Source organism: Quercus lobata, unplaced genomic scaffold (genome assembly GCF_001633185.2).
Source record: "Quercus lobata isolate SW786 unplaced genomic scaffold, ValleyOak3.0 Primary Assembly Scq3eQI_255, whole genome shotgun sequence".
NCBI classification, from domain to species: Eukaryota; Viridiplantae; Streptophyta; class Magnoliopsida; order Fagales; family Fagaceae; genus Quercus; species Quercus lobata.
In genome coordinates this window covers 1-1,942 of record NW_022156019.1, presented here as the reverse complement: position 1 = coordinate 1,942, position 1,942 = coordinate 1, and the positions used below count along the sequence as shown (strand labels likewise).

General features: G+C 41.9%; 1 protein-coding gene across 1 annotated transcript; it reads left to right on the top strand.

The window, feature by feature from the left end:
• Window positions 1-467: 467 nt before the first annotated feature.
• Window positions 468-1,918, top strand: LOC115973775. Its single transcript, XM_031094014.1, has 2 exons — window positions 468-818; window positions 1,186-1,918. Exons 1-2 carry the CDS (start codon window positions 538-540, stop codon window positions 1,892-1,894), a joined length of 990 nt encoding a protein of 329 aa, XP_030949874.1. The 5' UTR covers window positions 468-537; the 3' UTR covers window positions 1,895-1,918.
• Window positions 1,919-1,942: the final 24 nt, after the last annotated feature.

Here is a 1,942-nt window from a genome sequence, read left to right as displayed (position 1 = left end):
TTGTAACGACCCAAGGAAAAGCACTAGCCACATCTGCGCTATACCTCAAAAGGACTAGTCACAATTGAGGCTCTTTGTAGTTGTTAATAAAGCCCAAATCTACCTAGTAAATACCCGATGTGGGACTCATTACTCACCCACACACATCACACAATCAATCAAATTGGGGCATCACAATCTCCCCCACTTAAATCCCTAACGTCCTCATTAAGGCCCAATTTGTGGAGTAGTATCTCTAAGCCCACATGGGATTACGGGCTGGCTCTTGATATCCTAGTAACGACTCAAGGAAAAAGCGCATAAACCACATTTGCGCTATACCTCAAAAGGACTAGTCACAGTTGAGGCTCCTGCAGTGTTAATTAAAGCCCAGATCTTACCCAGTAAATACCTGATATTGGGGATCTCATCAACACACCCACACACATCATACAATCAATCAAATTGGGGTATCCACAACAACCTAATCAGTGGGACCCCGTTTCCAAGACACTTCTCCGCCCACTCCGTCTTGGCCTTGGAGATTCAGAATCAGTGATGGTCCGTATTTCTCAACACCAGTGGGCCCCTCGCTCACTCCATGTCCGAGTTTACTGCCATAACTCTCCCAATCTCTCCCGACAACATCGAGAATCAGTGCTGGCTCAGGTGTCACGAATGCTGCGTTTGTCTGAAGATGAGGAGAGAGCTGTGAGAGAGTTCCGAAATATGTACGACAATGAGAAGAAGAAGAAGGAGAGCAGCTTTGTGGGCAGGGTGTTTAGGTCTCCTACCTTGTTTGAAGACATGGTCAAGTGCATGCTCCTCTGCAACTGCCAGTCAGTTTCTCTCTCTCTCTCTCTTTTTTTACTACTTCCATTTTTCTATAGATAAATGTATGCTTTCATTTCCCATACCTGCCAACTGTTTGACATTATGCCTTCCCATTCGTGTCGATTAATGACCTCTATTACGTAAATACTAATAAGTAGTAGTACTAACTCATATCTCACACTTTACCAATCTACTACTACTACTTTATACTTAACAACTATTCCCAATTTTAGAAACCAAGCTATATATAACTTGGACCATAAATATGACTCTTTTGACAAAGAGAGTAAAAACTTCAAAATCACTAGTCTTTTTCTTTTTAGTAACTAGACCACTAGATTCGCTAAGCTAACGCTAATAAGACTTCAATAGGTGGTCCAGGACTTTAAGCATGGCTAGAGCACTTTGTGAGCTTCAGTTGGAACTGCAGCCTCAATCATCCAGTCTGTTATTTGTGGCTGATTCTGCAGCTGCTGCTGCAAGCACCAACTTTAATACCCCAAAACCCGATAAGGACCACTTCATTCCCAACACACCAATACCACAAGAGTCCAAGGTTTCAACAAATTTTACAAATTCTGGGTCTATCAAAGCAGACTGTGTTCCAGCTGATATTGTACGCGATGATGATGATGATTATTCATGTCTAAACTGCAAAACTTGTCAGGCTGCGGATGAACCACACAACATTGCTTCTGACTATGATACCATTGGAAATTTTCCTAGCCCCACAGAATTAGCAAACCTTGATGAAGGCTTTCTGGCTTCAAGATGCAATCTTGGGTATAGAGCAAGTCGCATTTTGAAACTTGCTCGGGATATTGTTGAAGGCAGGATTCAACTAACACAACTTGAGGAGGCCAGTAAAGGAGCAAGCTTTGCCAAATCCAGCAACTACGATAAGTTGGCTAAACAGTTGAAAGAAATTGATGGATTTGGTACTTTTACATGTGCCAATGTGCTTATGTGCATGGGATATTACCATGTCATTCCAACAGATTCTGAAACTATTCGGCATCTAAGAAAGGTACCCTTTTGGTTCTTCCTCATGTTTTTGTCATTACTACCGTTGAAAAACTAAACATACGAATATGATTGACGTTTTCTTAATGCATGGAGAAATTCCACC

Excerpts from the sequence above, each read along its gene's own strand:
- LOC115973775 (XM_031094014.1), top strand. The coding sequence starts at position 538 with ATGGTCCGTATTTCTCAACACCAGTGGGCCCCTCGCTCACTCCATGTC. Across the intron at positions 819-1,185 it reads ATGCTCCTCTGCAACTGCCA|GTGGTCCAGGACTTTAAGCA; the intron begins GTCAGTTTCTCT and ends AGACTTCAATAG.